This window comes from Lagenorhynchus albirostris, chromosome 13 (assembly GCF_949774975.1).
Source record: "Lagenorhynchus albirostris chromosome 13, mLagAlb1.1, whole genome shotgun sequence".
Taxonomy (NCBI): Eukaryota; Metazoa; Chordata; class Mammalia; order Artiodactyla; family Delphinidae; genus Lagenorhynchus; species Lagenorhynchus albirostris.
Genome location: NC_083107.1, coordinates 52,607,656 through 52,626,595, shown reverse-complemented (window position 1 = coordinate 52,626,595; position 18,940 = coordinate 52,607,656). Strand labels below are relative to the sequence as shown.

At 39.0% G+C, this 18,940-nt stretch overlaps 1 protein-coding gene across 5 annotated transcripts in view; it reads right to left on the bottom strand.

The window, feature by feature from the left end:
* Positions 1-1,729: 1,729 nt before the first annotated feature.
* Positions 1,730-18,940, bottom strand: part of SRBD1 (S1 RNA binding domain 1) — a 221,141-nt gene continuing 203,930 nt past the window's right edge. For 4 of the 5 annotated variants that reach the window (XM_060168674.1, XM_060168675.1, XM_060168676.1 and 1 more), the window contains 2 exons: positions 5,941-6,125; positions 1,730-2,625 (listed from right to left, as the gene is read on the bottom strand). In XM_060168674.1, coding sequence (XP_060024657.1) covers positions 2,336-2,625; positions 5,941-6,125 — 475 coding nt within the window. In that variant the 3' untranslated portion in view covers positions 1,730-2,335. The remainder of the gene's footprint in view (positions 2,626-5,940; positions 6,126-18,940) is intronic. The other variant, XM_060168678.1, reaches the window with a different exon arrangement.

The following is an 18,940-nucleotide window of genomic DNA, read 5'->3' as shown; positions in this document are numbered from 1 at the left end:
TCTGGAAAAGTGAATGCTTTTTTATCATCATCCCCATTTTAAACTTGGGAAATGGAGGCCCAGAGAAGTAGAGGTACCAGCTCAAAGGCACACTGTAGATTACTGGTAGAATAGGGACTAGAACTAGTTGGACATACTGACCACCAAGCACGATGCTACATTCTGCGGTTACGAGATAAATGAGATGTGCCTCTCTTCACCCAGCCTACACCTTATAGAGCACCACGTTTGGGCTGAACAGGACAAATCATGCAACCCAGTGCAATATCAAGTCCTCCTTGTGTCCCCAAGGGCTTAGCTACCAGGTCAACAGAGCTGCTTCATACTGTCAACTGCTCTGTTCCTGTATTCAAAGTGCCCAGGAAGAAGGCCTTTTCCCCCAAAGCATTTGTTTGACTACGTACGGTGATGGATGTTAACCAGACTCCTTGTGGTGATCATTTTGCAATATATACAAATATCAGGTCATTATGCTGAATACCTGAAAATAATATAATGTCATATGCCAATTATACCTCAATTTTTTTTTTTTTTTTTGTGGTACGCGGCCGTCTCACTGTTGTGGCCTCTCCCATTGCGGAGCACAGGCTCTGGACGCGCAGGCTCAGCGGTCATGGCTCACGGTCCCAGTCGCTCCGCGGCATGTGGGATCTTCCCGGACCGGGGCACGAACCCATGTCCCCTGCATCGGCAGGCGGACTCTCAACCACTGCGCCACCAGGGAAGCCCCTATACCTCAATTTAAAAAAAAAGGCATTTGCTTGAAATTACATTGCATGCTTCAGAATAAAACTCTTCAGGTGCATATCACTCGTCACTGATCTACAAACTAGGAACTGGGAGGAGTGAATGGGAAGATCAACTTAAAGTTACAACATTAAGATCCATTGTCAGTTGAAGACCAGTAAGAGAGAAAAAGCATTTCAGAAATGAAATCATCAGGCAAACAGGAGTTGAGTTATACAACTTTTAAGGAACCCACTTATTAAAAATATCTATGTATACTGGTTGGAAGGCTGCATATTTCAAGAAAAATAAACCACCAGTCAGAACTGTCAATAAACACAGTCCGATTTACCACTTTGTAAGGGACTGTGACTATTAAGGTGATCATATGATTTATTATCCAAAATGGGGCACTTTGGAAATAAAAAGTGGCACTGTTAAAAATTATGCCAGGACAATGAGCATTTACCAGGACTGACTGTCCCAGGCAAACAAGCAGGATTGGTCACCCTCCTTAGCCAACCATCCACTCACTACACATGAAGAAAACCAGGCACTCATTCAGTCATGCAAATGACTCCACCAGGGAAATGAACCACAGTAGCCAGAATGGACAAGATACCCGTCCAGTGTGGTCTCCGTTTAAATCATTTTTACCCTGTATGGTCAGGCTAATATTTACCATCTCCACTGAATAAAAACTGAGTTAAGAGGACTGGCTTCATCTACTTGTTCTTCTTGCCCCTTCACACCTGATCTGTATTGAATCTTTAGGCGGGCCATTTCTATCCCCATCTGGAGTTTGATCTTAATGCTTAAGAAAGAATATGCCTTTCTGTGATAAGTCAAACAGAAAGTCACTCTTCAAATTAACAGAGGCTTCCCTTTTCCCCAAAGGCACAGTTAGTTGGCTTATATGAAACTTGTATGAATATGTGCCACATCTTCGTTAATCAAGATTGACTCTTAGATCATTCACTGAATCAACATAGCAAAAACAAGATCACTAGCCACAAAATTTTATTGTAGGGATCAATACGTATATCCTTCTGAGAAATAGTTCGAGCTATTCACTTGATGGTTACAAACACATCAGGATCTGTTTTATTGGGATATCTCTGGTTTGTCTGGCAAAGGAAAATCATGAGTCAAGTCCAAAAGGCCTGATTTTTTAAAAAAATCTATAAAAAGAGAGGATTAAGTACTGCCAGCCCTACTGTCAAGAAACACTGTACAATTTAAATCAAGAAGATAGTTCCATACAAATCCAGCAAGGCATGTTGGCAAGTAGAAATGAAACAATCTATTATACAAAATGCAAAAGGAGTCAAAGATGAGTTATAAAAAATAAAATTTTGGTCAGAAAATCATTACTACATAAAGCCAAATAAAGATGTCTATTAGTTGCTTTTTTTAAGGGGAAAAGAAATCAAACCGTTAGCTCTCTATTTATCCAGAAGGAATCATAAGGAAAGTGTCTGGAAAATACTTCTGATATTAAGTGAATTCTTTCTCATCTGCTATCTAGAGCTCACAAACATCTGACTTATTCTTGCCAAACTGTAGAAATGAGGGAATAAAAATCAGTGTTTGGCCACCAGTGGCACACTCACAACACCCGAATGAGGTCCAGAGTAATCCGAGATCGGGGAATGTCAATGTTGAGTACTCGGACTTCCACTCTTTCTCCAGGGCCCAGCCCAAGACTCCTTCTCTTCTTCGTCTTAGAAAGTTTTGCTTCTGTTACATTTCGTATGGGAATCAGCCCTGATCTCCCCACTCCTATATCCACAAAAATTCCAAATAGGGTGGCATTCTCGACTTTGCCTGTAAGAACTGTCCCAACCTGCAGGTCTTCCAAGCAGACTATGCTTCTCTTGAAATCAGGTTTATCAAAATCTACAAGGAAAGGGGAAAAAAGACAGTTTGTGTAAATAATAAAGCACTGTTAGACACAACGTAGATTAGTGAGTAAGTATGGACTATGTGTCGATTGTGTGCCCAGGCCAGTATTAAGCATTGAGGGGGGACGTAAAAGGAGCTGAAGATACAGGCCTGCCTTCAGAGAAGAGGCATCCTAGTTGGAGAAACAGCATGTGCCAAGCAGAAACAATTCAAGAAAATTTACTCAGATACTTCCTTCGCCTCAGATTCTACCTTGCTAGCATGTAAACATTAGCACTATACGTAAGGACTAAAACTTTAGATCAGAGCGTCTTATTTTCTTCTTTATGAGGAGGTGATGAGAAAGTATATTTGTTCAATGAATATGCAAGGCTAAGTCACAAACACTGAGAAAATAAGACCCTCGGAGATAGAAGATTGGGAGCTTTTCCCCCAGTACCTGAATTCTCAAACTGTTTAAAGGGGGTAGAACATACTAAATGTTTAGTCAAATGTGTATGAAATTTAAATGGTCTTCTCACTTCTCCCCATAAATATTGAACTCAAGGATCAATTCCTATCCACCTTGAATATATTTATCCAACCAACATTTATGGATTCTTGATTATCTATTGCTCAGAAACCCAGATCAGCTCCTCATCTCCTTTCTCCTCTTTCAATTCAATTCATACAACATTTATTAACCCCTATTATTACCTCCTGGCCAGGCACTCCGCTGGGTGCTTGAGAGACAAAGATGAAGCATAGATCTCTGCTCTCAAGTTCCTTACAGCCCTCTTCCCTTGCTCACTCCAGGACATTTCTCTGTTCATTAACACTACACACCCAAAGGTAGGCACAAAGCCTGCCAAGGAATCATTATGGCTTTAGTTAAAACAAAACAAAAACAACAACAAATGTTTTACGGTGGAGAAGGTTACAACTTACAATTTAAATGGGGCTTTTGGATTATCTGTGGATTCCGTTTACCCATTTACCCATGCTCCCCTTGGCCCCCTTTCCTAGGATTACTGAATGTTGACTCTAATAACAAAGAACACATTCTATGCTCCAATCTCCTTTTACTAAGACCTCATTTTCCCCTCCGCCCATTCCATTTCCTTTTCCTCCACAGCTGTTGCCTTTATCCTGATTACTTGTTGAAGCTATCCTTTACATTTGTATTAACAACTGGTCATCTCTTGGTTCCCCTCCCACAGCCCAACCATATTGAAATCAACGTTTTTAAAAAATTCATGTTTTGCCTTTAAAACAAAACAAAAACCCTCTTTAAACCTGAAATCTCATTTTTTTTCATAAAAAAGCAATATGTTAACATTGGAATTGATTGTGTAGAATTCCACCTGATGCTGCAGCAGTGAATTCCAAAAACAAAAAACCCACTGAATGTGCCATTACACTGGGCAAGGACTGTGTCAAAGCAAAGTGAAACAAAGTTGTTGATCGGGGTCAGAGGTAGGATGGTCTCTGAGGCCCCATAGGCATTGTTTTTATGCTTCGAAACTTTTTTCCCCCTTCTTTCTTACAGAGGTCCAGCTGCTGCAGATTCCCCAAGGGTTCCTGATCAGCTGCTTAGTTTAATTTCGCATGGAAAATCAGAGTCAAGAACTACTTAACATGTTTCTGAAGACAGCCTGGGTCACTGAGAAATCAGAAATCCTCCATGTACCAGGCAAACTTTAACACTTTGATTGCCAAGGCTACATATTCAGTCCTTTGTCACCTGGATGCCTCTGATGAAGCCAATTATGGAAACTAGCAACCAGAGTGTTAACAAAATAGAATTGATTATGTCACTGGGAAAACAGAAGACAGGATGAGTATGAAGAAAGAATGAGGCAAGAAAGGAAATAATTTTGAGAAAATGGAGAAAAGAAAAGAGATGTAGCATAAATACTGTAATACAGAAACATCCAAAATACTATCTGCCTCTTCAAAAGTAAGACTGTCTGCCTCCCTTCCTGGGGATGTTTTTAGTATTAAAACGAAAGTTCTCAGGCATCTAGGAAACTGTGACTTACTCTAGGGCAAAAGTTTGTTTCAAAGAGATTTATTTGAAATTTCACTTGTCACAATGATAAACACTGCAGTAACTGGTAAGCTCAGTTGAGAGCCCAGGTGCATCTGTTTCTGCTCAACCAGGTAAGGACCAACTTAGCTGTTGGTTGTTTAGCTGAACTATATAATTTGAGTATTGATCTTTGCTCTGAGTCTACAGTGTAACTGGGATAATGGAGCAATCAACACCAAGACCGAAAAATAAGATGGACAAGAAAAGCCAGTACAGAGCATATTTGCCAACCCTCTAATGTAGTGGTTCTAGGCATAGCACCCTCAAATCCCACCGTGCTTGAAAACTACTGCTCACTTAGTACTCCTGCTAGATAACACCTAGGTGGAATTCACACATAAGAATACCTGCAAAGGGAGATGGATTTGTCTACTGAAATATTCACTTTGGATGGACCACACAGAGGCTTCTACTCCTGCATTTCTGGCACAGGTCTTACTGTATGTTTCATTTTATTTTTCTCCAACCTTAAAATTAATTTCAAACTTACACAACAGTTGAGGGAATGGTGCATTGAGCTTGCTGGGTTAGCACAAATTCCCTTAAACCTTTTCAAAGAAACCACCTCAACACAGCCCAACCCAGAATGCAAAGAGCCAAGCCCTAACGTGGTATCATAAAACTGGTGTGAGACAAGCACAGACTCATTTAAATCTAAGGGCTTCCTATTCAAATTTCCTTGGGAAGTAGGTCATTTGAAACCTTAATTCCTTCTCACCGGGTCATTGCTCTCAACAACTATGGCTATTATACTTCCCTCACCATCTACCTGTGCTGAAAGCCGAGAGACTTTTAGTTAGAAGGAGAATAAACAGAGAGATAGTATCTTATTTGTTAAATGTGTTCATTGACATAGAATCCAGGAACTTGGAAGGCTGTAATTTAGGGAGAAGATTCACTTTAGTTTGTGAATCGAATGCTTTACCTTGGACTTATAACTCTTATGAGGTAAAAACAGTTTACAAAAGGATCATGAAGAATACATGCCTCCATGCACATGCCAGCACATGCATGATGCACTTAGTCTAGTGTGATGGGAAATAAGCCTGGGACAAGGGTTCTGGAGACCTGGCTTTTAGCTTCGGCTTTGGATACTAACTAGCTGCAATGACTTTGAAGGCAGGTCACTACGCTTTAGTTTTCTCATGGATAGAATGGGAGAATGGAGAATCCAACGGTTTAGGATTATTGTGAGCTATGCAAGTGAAAGGTGCTGTTATTCAAGTTTAATTGTTTACCTGTTCGAAAGTCAAAGCTCTCAGGCTGGCTGAGACCATCTATGATGACCTGTAAGGTGTGTACTGTTGTTTGCAATCTTTCTGCAGTTTTCTCTATTCCTTCTTTTTCAAGGAATGAATTTATTTTTTGTTGCATTTCAGGCTTGCCAATCTCACACAGTGTCCCTCCAACAAATGACAAAAACCTGCAGAGGAAAAAAAAACCCCAACACTTATTAATAATATTACTTATTTTCCAATCTCCTTATACAGGTCACTCCTTATTCATCTCAGATCCATGTATCAATCAATCAATTGGTCTTTACTGAAAATCTACTATGTGTCCCATGCCATAATAGATGATGTGTCTTGGGGGAATAAAAGGGAGGGGATAACTTTAGGTTTTTGTGCTATTTTCCAATGAAGCAGCTGCTCAGAATCAGCACCAGAAACGTCTTACAGTGCAATGTTCATTAGAGTTTAGTGTCATCTATATTTTCTAAATAAGGATACCTATATTTGCTTCATGTTTCCCAAAATTTCAGTTAGGAAAACTTATTTGAATTTAAATTATCTATTAGGCAAACAATAAATTGATGCTATCAAAATCTGGCAAAACATCCAACAAGCATTGCCAGCTTTTGACAAATAACTCACTCTATTCATATGCCAGATCATCGCTCTTGACTTCGGTGTACCCATGATGACAGTGTTACCTGTGCAAGCATACGCTCAACCTAATAATTCTCAAATTCCATCAACAGTCAAGCCTCACATGGACTAAATAATATCAAGTACATTAAGCATTCAGAGTCAACAGAAAAAATATGCGGGGATTATCAAAAAGAAAAAGTAACTTTCTTCCAAAATGGAAGCATTGCAAGCAAGACCTCAATTGTACAATCTTAAGATGAACATTACTTTATATTCTTTACATATTATATAGCTGCAATATTTATAAAATAAAAACATTTGTCTTTCTCCATTTCCCTTTGCTATGTTTACCATTTCCCTTGCTTGTACAGCTGCCTCTCAATTACTTAGCTTTGGAGTTCAGTAATAAGTTAATTAAGAAAAAAACAATTATAGGGTTAAGTTGAATTTCCCTTCAATGTCATCTGAATATTAGGCTGTAGCTTACTTTCTTGATATTCCTTGGCTGGGTATTTTTCTACATCAAGTTCCATTCCCTACGATTAATGGCTCTTAAAAAATGTCAACACAGTAATCAGACAGATAGTGATACTAATGCCCTCAAATCCTTTCCTCTAATGATGCCTCTGGAATACAAACAGGGGAAAAGGAAACGGAGGCTTGTCTATGATCAGAATTGGGAGGTATCCCATTTGTCAGGTTGCTGCATGATCACAAAAGGAATGCTTGTGATTTTCAGTCTTTTCTTACATTGTTGTGTTCAACTAGAAAAGACCTTCAGTGATAATCCGGTAGTGATAATCTATTATCTGGTGGAGAAAGCTCTCTCAACTCTCATTTAGCCAGGGGCATCTCTTTGGGTTCGAACAAAGAGGTTCCTCCTACCTTTCCAAAGCTGTATTTTTAGTCAGAAACAGATTCACCAAAATCCAACTTATTTTCTTTAATATATTTTGGTTAAGGGTTTAATGAAAGACCAAAGAGTTGTCGCTTGGGCTCCCTTTTTTTAAATGAGCTTCCATCCCAACTGATGGCCAGTGAGATACACACTTTATCTCTGGGCGTCCATGGCTTCCCTGGCCCACGGAGAGGCAGCGGTATCTGTTAGTGCTGATGGATGAGCAGTAGCACATAAGGGCCCTAGTGACAGGGAACAGCTGCTAAAGCTCTGACTGATGGGGCAGATGACACAGGACAACCTCTGCCCACAGCCAACTTCCTTGCACAACTTTCTAAATAAAACACGCCCTGCTGAGCAGACTTCCCTGGTATCTACCCTCTTGGCTTGACTGGTCTGCAACTGGCTATTTAGCAGAACATCTTTCAAATCCCCAAGATTCTGGCTTACAATCAACTGATAAAATGCCAAAAAAAGTATATTCATGAGTTGAAAATCTATAATAACCTTGAATAGCATTTTATAACTAATAAAAGTAACTAAAAGGCAGAAACTTCCCAAGGTAATGTACAAGTCTTGGTCTCAATAACAAAAACACTGGCTCAGGAGGCTACTTGGAGTCTTAAGGTTGTGTGTGTGTGTGTGTGTGTGTGTGTGTGTAACTAACTGCTCCTAAAGTAACTTCCATATAAAGAATTCTGTTTATAGTGGTTACAGATGTACAAAGAATATTGGTTTGTTTAACCTGGGTACATATTTCATATATTATTTTCATCCTCACACACACAAGCCTGAGGGCAATGGTAACTGAAATCAATAAAAAAGCACCAAATTGTGCTCCTAGCTAATGCTTCAGTATTGATCAACCCCATTTTTAAATGACTATGAAACAAAGTCAGATGCTTTTTTATTTTGAAAACTTTCTTAAAGTTACAACAGGGTTGCAGAAAAAGGAAAACAGGAAACAAAAGGGGAGAGGGACTATAAAATGAACTGGGAATAGCTTGAGTTTGACCTCTCCATTATTGGATTTCAAATATATTCAACTGTAAATGATAGGAAACAATGTTTCTTGCTCAGTAGCCACTCAATAAACATGTGTTCTTTAAATAACGTAAGAATAATTTATTCTACATTATTCTCAATTTTTACTCTAGAATCGAGTGTAATAAGTAATGTCCAATACACAGTTTCATTTTATAATTGAGTATAATAAGAAATACACAATACAAAGTACTTTCTGGCTCAAAAGTACCATATAAAAACACACTGTACTTTATGTGAACGTAAGAATGTATGTGAACATGTTCTGAAAAATATTTTCTGAAAAAACAGTGCTTGATAGATGTTCTCATTTAATCCTGACAATAATCCTGAAAGGTAGGTATCACATCATACAGAAAGGGAAAATTGAGGTTTAGGGAGGTTAAATAACTTGCCCAAGGCCAAACAGCTCTTTTCACCAACTGAAGTCTCATGCTATACATATCAGTGTGTGTCTGTTTATAACCGCAGTTACATCAAAATTAAAGTGCTATATTTGGTTAAGATATAAAACAATACTTTGGGTAACATTTCACCAACACAATTTAATGGCAGATTAGTTTTAAACATTAGACAGTTAACACTGATAAATCCCACAGAGAAATTATTATATATATGCGTCTAAGTAGACAATTCTCTCAAAAGTCCATGCATTATTAAAATCATAGTCTCATTTTCTCCACTGTCTCTGGAAGGCTTTCAGTTTGCTAAGGACTGCTGTCTGACCTGCTGTTTTTATTTAATATGTAATTTCATCCATCTTACTTAAAGTAAGAAAGTAGCATAAATGCAACAAATAAGCACATCATGTTCTTTCAGCACACATCTGCACAAAGTTAAAATACAGACCTTGCAGCAGAAAGACTGCTTGTTTTTCAAACAGAATGCTATATAACCTAAAATCGCTGATATTTTTAACAGAAACTTGTTACAAATGCTAGTTTTCCCCTTCAAAAAATAAGAAAAGTCTTTGTAATATTTTTCCTGAAGAATAAGAAATTCTCAAGATTCATAAGACTTCAGATATAGCCATTCAGTTTTATGTAATCATTTCCAGCATGGAGAAAAAAATTTAGGAGCCCAGGACTCATTACACTAAAGCAACATGATACCCCACAGAGCACAGAAGAACCGTGGTGATCCAACTCCATCACTTTAAAAACAACTTAATATTAACATGTGCTTTGTGGGCTAAACACACCGGATTTAAGACTCTGCAAAGAACCATGTTGCAAGGGCAAAGTACTTCTAGTTGTCTATCCACTCAGGACACTTTTAAAAGAGACTTTTACACTTTATTTTTATCCATTAGTTTTTACTGTCTTAAAGTAATCACATCAATAAACCAATAAATGCAAGAGCACAGTCATTTTAGAAAAAGTAGTTACAGATAAAGCAGGTCATTATTTGCAATACAGGCAGACGGCAGTCAATGATTTAACACAGAGCTTACACTCTAAGAGCTAACCTGGCCTTCTTAACTGATTATAGAGGAAGAGGTGGGACACAAAAGTTCGGCAATAATTTGTTATACCGAAAACCACAGATTCTATATATATTTAAAAATTTACTGCTTTTACTAATAAAGACTAAATATAAATTCCAACGTGCCTAAGGAGGGAAACCTGCTACCCCTTTACACTATCTACCAGGAGCTGAAATTCACCCAGGTGAGCGTGTAGCAGCACACTTTAGTTTCACTTAAAGGAGTGTGGCTTTACCACATCTGCTGTTTCAGCAGTCAAATCAAAGGGGTGGCAGTGTGAACTGCACTTTCATCAACATCAAAGAATCTTTTCCAATTTCTAACCTCTTTGTTAAACCGAGAAACTGAACTGGGCCAGAATCCTTAAAAATCTTTGCTGGTGCAAAATCCACAAGTAATAGTAAATTCAAGTAGAGTGCATTTACAGAGAGGCCCACAGAACAACCAACCGACTGTGCTTAATTAGAAGCTAGTAGGTACCTAGTGAAGGTGATACTGAAATGGCTTTTGCTAGTGTATCATCAGCCATGGAAAGTTATAGCAAGTGATTTTTCATAAGAACTTAATAGCTTTTGATAACTTATATACTGCAGATAAACTTTTTAAAAATGTAACCCTTTCAGAAAGGGTTAACAAGGTTGTTCTGAAAGCCTTTATAGACTTTGATCTGAAAGTATAGTTTTAAATAGTATGCAGCTATCTGGGTGGCAGGGGGGCACTTTCAGTGTCATTGCTTGGAAACATTCGGAGTGTCTGTGGAGCACCTCCTGCATCTAAACACACTCTTGGATCTATGAGCAGCAGAAAAAAACAAGAAGAACCAAAAAGGAGAAGCTGCCATAGATTAAGGAATGCAGTTTGTCTTCCGAAAGACTTGGTTTATAAGCATCAGACTTTACCTGCTTCTAACTTTGAAGAACTTAGTAAATGTTTCCTCCTTTTTCCAAAGTCTGTTATATTGATACGTGCACAGAAACTGGATACTCGATGCACATTGCATTAATTGTATGTAGGAGAACAAACATATTCTTAGAAAGCTGTTTTATTTTATTTTAGCAATTTAGTACAGGGAATTGACTTCGTAAAAAAAAAAAAAGCCAGTAAAAATGTGATATCCTCTAAAAGTGTGAGATTTAGGATGATCTTCTCTTTAGAAATAGTTGAAGAAGACATTGCTTATATAGTTACATCAAAAAAAATATCTAAGATCAGTGAAATAATAACCAATGCCACAAAGAATAAGCAGCATTGATTTGTATGTAGCTTTTCCTATTTCAGAACCACTTACTAGGTATGACATATTATGATATAATTAAAGATATAATTTAAAAAACCAAATGTGTGTGTATGTGTGTGTATATATACACACACACACACATCCAAATGAGTGTGAGTATATAAAAATGGGAAAGCATCATGTATTGAAATATTGTGATTACTGCTCTAAAGATTTCTAAAATCTTATCTTAGAAATAAATTTACAAGTGACAAAGGAAAATCAGTTTTATTACACTTGTTAAAACAATAATCCCCATTAAAAAAACACAGAAAACCCCCAAACAACCCAATTACTCAGTGTGATCATCCTCTTTCCATTGAGTCTGGGTTGTTTTAAACATGCTCATACTTATACACACAAACACACACAACACCCTCAAATGATAAAGATTTGCTAAAATCAAGGCTCTTCAAAGGAATGTGACAAAATGCTAAAGTGAATTAAAAATAATTTAGAAAAGTGTTCAGCTAAGTATTCATTTACTGTGGAAGAAGACTCTATGAAAGATGGTAACAGAGCTTTTGCCTTGAATGAACTTATTCTAATTTAAGTACTGACAGTCTATTGGAATAATCTTCCACTTATATCTGCTCTTTTAGAGGTAGGATTTTATATGCAGACAAATAGATATTTTGAAAGTGCTCAATAAAGATTTAAAGTTCATTTAATTCTCTCAACAATTTATTGTGGATATAAATTTGCAGATAAGGAAATCTAAACTCAGATAGATTAAGTGACCTGCCCAAAGTCACATAGCTGAGACCACAAGGTTGTAGCTAAGGTAAAAGTCATATATCACATCTTCATTAGCATTGCTTACCTCTTAACTCTGGCAGATTTTCAATGTAGACAGAAGATTTAGATCCCAGATAAAATCTGGCACCCAGGACCACTGCCTGGGAGCAATTTATTATTATTTTTTTAAACCAAATTCAAAAGGAAAAAGGTTGGCTCTTTTTGAGTTACCGAATAAGAGTTATACAAAATTAAGTTAGTGGTTTCAAAGGCTGCGGACTCTCTACAGCTCAAAAACACTGTGTTCAGAATTCATGTAATTTAATTTACTGTCTGTAAAGCCATAACGTGGATTAGTGCCTGTGAATATTTGAAAGAGGAGGGCAAATAAAAAAGTAGTATTCAAAAACATACAGGCTAGTGATAGCAGAGCTAAAATTAAACAGCTCTGGCACTACTAGGTGATAAAGCCCATGTACTGTAATAAAGAACTTTCTTCCTTGGGAAATAGCCTTTTTACTATGAATTCCATCCTGTCAAGGAATCCTCCTTTTAAGAAATTTGAAAATGCATTTCCATAAATCTCCCCAGTTGTCCTCTGAATGCGCAGAGCCATTTTTATTCCATTTAAAGAGTGGGCAATTGAGGTCAAAGGGATTTGCTTATGGTCACACAGAGAGTCAGAAGACAGGCTAAGATTAAAATCCATAGCTAGAGTGGGGACAGGAAGGGGAGAAGGGAGATAATGGGAGACTAAATCAATACCCTACTGAGTTTCAGGCTCCAGACTGAGTGATCTAAACCTGAAGAAGAGAAGAGAAGGAGAAGGGCAAATACTTTGGAGACTGGAAGAGACTGAAGCAAGCACAACTTTATGGCTGGTCGGCAACTCCCTCTCACTTCTGTTCCACTGGGTACTACAAGGCTACTCCAGATACTCAGGTGAGAAACCAGTGTTTTCTTCAATTCCAGGACCCAGTGTTAACATTAATGAACAATGTTAAATTATATTATAATTTAATTATATCTGGCTCACATGGTAAAACATTTTTTCCCTCGGAAACTAACAGCTCTAAATCAATCCCCCCCCCCTTTCTTTTATGAGTCAGCTTGACAGCCCCTTCTCAATCACGACAAAAATAACAGCAATGACTATAGCAATAACAATAGTTTACTCCGTCCCAGGTGCTAAGAATTCTATGTATATTAATTCATGCAATCCCATGAGATAGGTACTATTATTATCCTCATTTAACAGATAAGGAAATGAGGTAGAGGGAGGCTGAATAACTTTCCCAGATCAAATAGGCATGATCTGAACCCTCAGCAGTCTGGCACTGTACTGCCTCTACAGTGAGCTGTGGGAAGTTAGGCACCAGCTCAGATTCTTAAACCTCCTATTTACCTCTACTAGCCTTGCCCAAAACTTCATGCAGCGTGTGTTAGAACAGTGTGTAAGACATCAGATATGACAATCAGTTCCTAAGTATCCCACATCCTGGTCATCTGATTCTCAAATGGGTAGAATCTCTTCCATCATTTTTTTCTTTTGTGAAAGCACTTTCAAAAATATGATGAATGTTACTTCCTGGGAATTATAGTAAGCTGTTTGGGTTTTTAACTATAGTATTAACAAGAAAAAAACAAACACCAAAAATCACTTTTAGTAATCTGTCCTTTTATCATCTTTAGGTTTGGTCTCTCTTTTATGATGCTATGTCTCTTTATGAAAAGGCAATCTAATATTGTCTAATCATAGTTCCATAGAAGAAGTTAATGTGCAGTAACTAACTGATACACATCCTAAGACATCACTTATCAAAAGCCAGAAAAGATTCTGCCTTAATTTTCATGTCCGAATGCTGCCAACTCTTGTGAGGCAAGTCCAGAACAATTTAAGATCTTTCAAATTTATAAGTAACTTTTTAGGTCTGTTTATCAAATCTTCATTTATTTTACAGCATTTGTAGCTGGGTTTCTTTTCAGGAAAGTTTCCCACAGAGAAACATGTTTTTATCATTGTAGAAGTTAGTTGGCATGTGAATGCAGAATAAAGCTGCAGTGAATTTTAGATGTGGGAGGTGTGCTAGACATACTCATTAGACTGACTTACCCCTCCGAAAAATTACAAAGCACCACAAGTCATGGGCCTTCTGAGTTGCTCACAGTCAAAACTATGAATACCAATGCTCTACTTCTGCCATTTTGTTTTGTTTTTTTAAAACAAAAACAACCTCAACTCCCTGTATTACAGCTGCTTATTAGCTAGAAGGCTTCTCTTCTCGCTGGGCAGAAAGCTAAACTTGGGAAGAATATGATAAAACCTCTGAAAGTAATGCTAAAAAAAAGAGTTCAGAGGTGCTCAATCCTTGAACAGGAATGGGAAAGAAACAGAGATTGAGATCTGCTCAGTCATTAAAGGTCTTCAGTATGGGCCACCAGTCACTGTCTGGTTTGACTATGTTAGCTCCATGGCAGAGAGCAAGGCAGGACCTCCGAAGGGACTCTCCACCCCCTTGGCCCCCAACTGCTTTTAGCCCAGAAGCACCAGTTGGGATCCATGTATTCATTTATCTAAACACAGAATCCTTGTTGGGTTAATTCTACTTTTGTGGGTTTTCTCCCCACCAGCTTCATTGAGATGTAACTGACACATAACATTGTATAAGTTTAAGGTGTACAACCTGTTGATCGGATACACTTAACAACTGCAAAATGATTACCACCACAGCATTAGCTTAATACCCCCATCGGGTCACATAATTAACATTTCTTTTTTGGGGGGTGAAACATTTAAGATCTACTCTCTTAGCAACTTTCAAGTATATAATAGAATATTATTATTATTATTATTATTTTTTTGCGGTTCGCGGGTCTCTCACTGTTGAGGCCTCTGCCGTTGCGGAGCACAGGCTCCGGACACGCAGGCTCAGCGGCCATGGCTCACGGGCCCAGCCGCTCTGTGGCATGTGGGATCCTCCCAGATGGGGGCACGAACCCGCGTCTCCTGAATCGGCAGGCGGACTCTCAACCACTGTGCCACCAGGGAAGCCCCCAATAGAATATTATTAATTATAATCACCATGCTGTACATTAGATCTCTAGAACTTATCCATCTTATAATTGGAAGTTTGTACTGTTTGAGCAACTTCTGGTCTTAAAAACCAGACACAAGTTTTTTCCGTAAATTAAGAATAAACAGTGCTTGGCTTTTGTACAGAAGAGCTCCTGTCCCCAGGAAAATATTTTGTGAGGTTATATGATTACTCCTGTTCCAGACCTGAATTTTAAGTTAATGGTTATTTACTCTCTGAAAACATACTTTTCCACATTGATCTAAGGGTCAGAAATAGGTATATCCTCAGTAATAAAGGAAATATCACATTACTATTAGAATAGTGCAGATACTGATATAAATCATCCCTCGAAAGACAACTTACCTAGTCCATCATTTTGGTGCTGCATGTCATATTCCTGCTACACAGGCTGTTAACCACTTCTAGAAACTAACCTTTTAAAAATTTTCCCTGATGGCCACAATAGAAATAACAATTAAATACTAGCTAAAGCTTTATCAAAATGAGTGCCGAGTAAAAATTTAACATTAAATTTCCTGGCATTTCTCAAGTTAAATCAAGAACATAACAACTTTCAAGCTTAACTATCTGGAGTGAATCAAATTCTTAATGCAGCAGATTCTTTGGGAGAGTGCCAGGTCTCACTGTGACACGTACCAATCAGCATAATCTGCAGCACAAAGCACTACCTCCTGGTACCTCGTTCAAGAAAAAGGGGAAATCGGACACTTGCCTTTGGCTCTCTTGATCTACCAGAATGGCAGGACAAAACCAGAGGAGGCGTGGGGGGTGGCAACACCCACCCCCCACCCCCAGCACAGGCTGCTGGCGATTTCACTCAGGGCCCGCAGAGCCAGCGCGATGAAATCACTCACACATGGAGACACTGTGGCAATTTCTGGAGGACGGTAGAAAATGGGAAATAATCCTCTGTCATGGTCTGTCTCTGTTTTCTAGTCTGTAAAATCTAGGAAAGCCCAGGCTCTGGACACAATACTCTGTGGAGGCTTGGGATTTAACTTGGGGAGGTCCTAAAATCCCTTCAATCCACAAAAGATTCTCAAAGAAGCACTTACTCAGCAGAAAGGATGATCGAGAGGTTCTATCAAGAGTTTTGCTTACACAACTGCATTGACCTCAGCCAGTTTAGACTACATAAAAATTTTTTTTAATTGGAATAAAGCTGGACACTTCATTTTGCTCTATTAAAACTGTCAATTCCTGGGCTTCCCTGGTGGCGCAGTGGTTAAGAATCCACCTGCCAATGCAGGGGACACGGGTCCGGAAAGATCCCACATGCCGCAGAGCAACAAAGCCTGTGTGCCACAACTACTGAGTCTGGGCTCTAGAGCCCGCGAGCCACAACTAATGAGCCTGCGTGCCACAACTACTGAAGCCTGTGCGCCCAGAGCCTATGCTCTGCAACAAGAGAAGCCACCGCAATGAGAAGCCCGCACACCACAACGAAGAGTAGCCCCACTCGCCGCAACTAGAGAAAGCCCGCGCACAGCAACAAAGACTCGACGCAGCCAAAAATAAATAAAATTTAAAAAATAAATAAATTTATAATAAAAACAAAATTGTCAATTGCTAAGTAGTTCTGTTTCCTCAGTCTTCTCCTATGTAGTCATCTTTCATTCTTTATTTCTATCATTTATTCTTTCATTAAACAAATAATGTCGTATCAGTCTGTGTCCTAAAGCCACGAGACTAGAAGACACCACTGGGGGGTGGTGATCAAAGTTTAGTTCTTTAACTTCTCTCTTCCCCCATTGCCCTCCTTTACAACGAGTTTCCACTTCATCCTCCAGTGTCTCTGGCATTCACATAATTTTTGTCATTCATATCCACAATTACTGTCTTTCATACCCTTCATTCAATCTGTCAGCAAATCATATTGACTCTTCTTTAAAAATATACCTAGAATCCGATAACTTCTTACCAACTCTTTTATCATTTTAGTCTCAGTCATCAACATCTTTCACCTGGATTATTGCACTTAGTCTAACTTGTCTCCCTGTTTCTACCACCACTCCTTATAGTCCCCCTAATACAGCAAACAACGGGATCCTTTTACCATGTAAGTCAGAGCATGTCACTCTTCAGCATAAAACCTTGCTGTGGCTCCTGATTCTGGCTCAGAATTAAGGCCAAGTCCCTATAATAGCCTCCCAATGCCCTTTTCACCTGATCTCCTATTTTTCTCTCCCTTGCTCACTCTGCATTAGCCTCACTGGCTTCCTTGCTATTCCTTGATCATGCCAGGCCTGCTCCCACATTAGGGCCTTTACACTGTCTGGTCCCTCTTCCTGGAACACTCTTCCCCCAGATATCTGCACAGCTAACTCCTTTACTTCCATCAAGACTTTGCTCAAATGTCACCTTGTCAATTAGGTCTACCCTGACCACCCTACTTAAATTGGCAAGCCCTTATCCATAACCCTGGTAACCCTGATCCCCATTACTCTGCTCTCTTTTTCCCACTGATCTTATCACCTTTATCAACTATACAATTTATTTATTATGCTGGTTGTATACTATCTGTCTCTTTGAGAGCCGGGATCTTTGAATGTACTCCAAGATTGCAGAACAGTACCTGGAATACAGCAGGTACTCACTCAGAAGGTATGTGTTTAATGAATGAATGAATGAACAATCTGTTAATTCCAGCCTTGAATAATGGAAAGACAGTAGTGCCATTAACTATTCATCATGGGATAAGAGTGGAAGACCAAGCCTTTTTGTTTGTCTGTCTTGTTTTTTTTTTTTTTTTTGCGGTACGCGGGCCTCTCACTGTTGTGGCCTCTCCCGTTGCGAAGCACAGGCTCCGGACGCGCAGGCTCAGAGGCCATGGCTCACGGGCCCAGCAGCTCCACGGCATGTGGGATCTTCCCAGACCGGGGCACGCACCCGTGTCCCCTGCATCGGCAGGCAGACTCTCAACCACTGTGCCACCAGGGAAGCTCTGTCTTGTTTTTATATGGGGCCGGTGAGGAGGATTAGTGGGAGGAAAAGAGGGAGTTATAAAGGGAGGGAGAAAGGAGGATACAAGTTTTAGTTTTAGATGTATTGAGTTGGAGCTGCTAAGATATTCATGAGAAAATCTCTCACAGGTAAATGGAAAAGGTGAGCTAGAGCTTAGGAGAAAGGCCTGGACTAGAGATACTGAAATATAGGATTGGAATTAGCAGTGGAGGGGTGAGAGATAAAGATAGTCATGTGAGTGGATGCAGTCATTCAGGGGAAAATATAGAATAAAAGAAGAAGGTGACTAAGGTAAAAACTTGAAGAATATCTACATTTAGAGGGCCAGAGAAAGAAGTCAGAGAAGACAGAATGTGAAAACAGTCATGGAAGAAGATCAGTAAGTTGCCGGTGTCAAATGTTGCAGAATGGGTGAGTGGTTTAAGGACAGAAAGAGGCCACTGATTTTGACAGTCAGGAGGTCATTAGTTGAGAGAGTAATTCCAGAAGAGTGGTAAGGATAGAAGCCAATCTATAAAGGCTGGGAGAAAGCAAACAGTAAAAATTAGAGGCAGATAATTCTGAGAAGTCTGGCAATGAGAAAATGGAGCACTGAGAGAGAAGTTCTAGGAGGAAGTAAGATAAAAAGTGGTTGCTGCTTTTAGCTTTTAGGAAGTGAAGAGTGGGAGACCAGAGCAACAATATGTCTGTGGGGCAAAACAAAAGGGATAAATTATGGAGACATTAAAGATACAAGAGACAGTCATAACATTTTACGAAGTTAAAAGAACTTATTCACTTGGCCGTCACTCTAACACTACCCCACACCAACTTTTAGAGGTGAGGCAACTATGACTCAGAGAGACCAAGAGAATGCCAAGGTC